This window comes from Ischnura elegans, chromosome 7 (genome assembly GCF_921293095.1).
Source record: "Ischnura elegans chromosome 7, ioIscEleg1.1, whole genome shotgun sequence".
In the NCBI taxonomy this organism is placed as follows: Eukaryota; Metazoa; Arthropoda; class Insecta; order Odonata; family Coenagrionidae; genus Ischnura; species Ischnura elegans.
Genome location: NC_060252.1, coordinates 57,564,424 through 57,566,915, shown reverse-complemented (window position 1 = coordinate 57,566,915; position 2,492 = coordinate 57,564,424). Strand labels below are relative to the sequence as shown.

The following is a 2,492-nucleotide window of genomic DNA, read 5'->3' as shown; positions in this document are numbered from 1 at the left end:
CTTGTAACTGCAAAGTACGCCTTGAAGCAATGGAATAAATACTGGAGATTATCTACGACATTAGCGAACGGATTCTCATCACGGTAAGGTGATGTTTACGTAAATGACGCGATACATTACCTAAATATTTGTCACAACAGAGGAATAGTACAAATTTCTCAATTAGGTAATGGAAGAGAGTTATACTAAAAATAAATTCATTATATCTATCTTATTAAAGGTTTGGTTCAAAATGAAAAGAAGTAAATACCCTCTGCATTTAAGTAATTTATTCAGGTTTGGAGATACCTTTGAAACATGTGTAGATATAGATTGAACAAATAAAAAGAACAATGTGACCTTCTCAATACTGGGAAGTGGTAAACTCCATAAAAGGGTTAAGTATGTATGTATTGTGATGACCTCGTCCCTTAAAAGTTTATCTGCACATTCATTGTGGCTAAGTTTCCAATTCACGACATAAAAATCTTCCAATCTGAGTCATTACTGGCACCTATCAAAGAACATCACTGCCACACGAAAACTTATATCCAATAATTTTCTCCACAGATGAACCGTCTTAATATAACACCACTTTGGCACCGAAAACATACTGAAGTCATTTTCTTAACAGATATTGCTGATAAACAGATGAATCTGTAAATAGGGAACATTCAAACATCAGTCAATCACAAGGCAATAAAATTACATGTTACGGGTTTCTCCCTTGACTGAGCCCCTTGATGCAAAGACCGCTACTGGCTGAGTGTATGAGTCCAACAGGGGCTGGAACATAAGCACGAGAGCAGAGTTGAGTGGACAACCCGGAAATAGCACAGGAATAGCGTCATCAGTCAATTTAGAACATCTAAATTCCACTTATAATGAAATCGCGAAATAACCCATTAAATGTATTCGTTGATACTAATGAAATTATTTTATTTAAGCTGGGCCTTTACTTACCTCCTTGACGACTTTGCCATTGCCATCTTTCAACTGCTTCTTCCTGACGATGTCGTGGGGCATGAAATGCCTTTCACACAGTACCTGCCCTGCCTTCAACTCAAAGTTTACCCTTGGTATTGCAGCTTGCCATTTACTCCTCTTAACAGGATCTTTGGGAGCAGAGAAAAATGAGAAGGTAGACTTTTTAGAGCCATACCCCTCAGTACACCCTGGTGCGACACAGCTTCGTGGCATTTCAAATATCGCCGAAAATTAAGCGAACTAGCTCCTCCCTCACCCGTGAAATCCACACAGTGAATTACTTTAGCGTTTAGAATTACAAAAAAACGCTGAAGAACTCAATTAAATATTTTTCAAGTGCAAATAACTCGCTTAAACGCACGTGAACTTACCGAGCCACATACAAAGCATGGGTAGACGACAAGTAGCGCTCGTAGTTCGTTAAAATTCCGCAGCCTCAAAAACCTGCCACCAAAATTGTACGGCGGGCATAGGAAGTTGCACTGGTGTGATCGGAATGATTTGAACAAATGATGAACAAAACCCACCCTAGATTGTTAAAATGTGATGTGTCAAGTGATTTTGAGTATTAGATGTCGGAGAAGAGTATTTAATCATAATTTTAGTATCTTAGACAAACTTTTTGTAATAGTAAAGTAGGGGTTTACTTTCAAATTCGTATTTTTAGTTCCGTGTGGCTTTGTTAAAGAGGTTATAGCTAAGTTTGTGGCGAAATGTTAGCGTATATTCCTTTTAATTGGTTTGTAATATTTCAATCGTCTCTCAACCAAGTACTTTTTCGAATACCTTATATTTTAGCAATTTAATTTCTAGTTTTGTATTATTAAGAACAGGTCTATTTAGTCTATTCAAACGGTTACCGTCTGACTTGGGAATTATTTTCAAAATTTATTTTAAGTATGGTTTACGTACATAAATCAGGTTTCGGTATCATATCTTATAATCACTATAGATTTTAAATGTTGTTACTTATTCCGATTCCAATCTCGGGACTTTGTCCAATAACATATAATAATAATTGTTTATTCTTACGGGTGTTAACCTAATGTACAAAAAGTGTTAAATAGGAATTTAGACATAGTGTTACATAATTAAGCATTATTTAACACGTTAAAAAAGTAAACGGTAGCAAAAGATAGCATGTGATCGGTATAAAAAGTTATAAAATAACATATACATATATATGAAGCATACAAACATTAATTATGGCATTAAAATTAACGCCGCCTTCTTATTAACTAATTTCTCCGTAAGTCTTACACTTCCATTTGCGCAATTTCATTATTATAAACAAAATAAAAATTAATAATTATTCGAACAAGTCTCAAAATATCAACACTACTTGCAAACAAGTACTATCCCTTGTTGACAGCCATGATGCCCTTTCTCCTGAAGACGCTTTGCACGCTTTGAATCATGGGAAAAGTCGGGCGAAGGATGCACTCCTCGATGCCTAAATCTGGCGGCCGCGTTAGCTGCCTAAATTCCCTCCCTTATGCTGGCTAACGAGTTGGGACATCCTTCCA

At 36.2% G+C, this 2,492-nt stretch overlaps 1 protein-coding gene across 3 annotated transcripts; it reads right to left on the bottom strand.

Annotated features, from left to right (window-relative positions):
- Positions 1-259: 259 nt before the first annotated feature.
- Positions 260-1,443, bottom strand: LOC124162487 (THAP domain-containing protein 2-like). Of its 3 annotated transcripts, none has more exons than XR_006865584.1 (3): positions 1,223-1,327; positions 943-1,094; positions 260-765 (listed from the first exon to the last, which is right to left on the bottom strand). XR_006865584.1 is itself a non-coding variant. In XM_046539042.1 (3 exons), the coding sequence occupies exons 1-3, from the start codon at positions 1,354-1,356 to the stop codon at positions 685-687; spliced, it is 252 nt and encodes an 83-aa protein (XP_046394998.1). In that variant the 5' UTR covers positions 1,357-1,443; the 3' UTR covers positions 260-684. The 3 variants fall into 3 exon arrangements, 2 of the variants coding, with proteins under 2 accessions (XP_046394998.1, XP_046394997.1); XM_046539042.1 differs by lacking the exon at positions 1,223-1,327 and adding an exon at positions 1,338-1,443; XM_046539041.1 differs by lacking the exon at positions 1,223-1,327 and having other exon boundaries at positions 943-1,215.
- Positions 1,444-2,492: the final 1,049 nt, after the last annotated feature.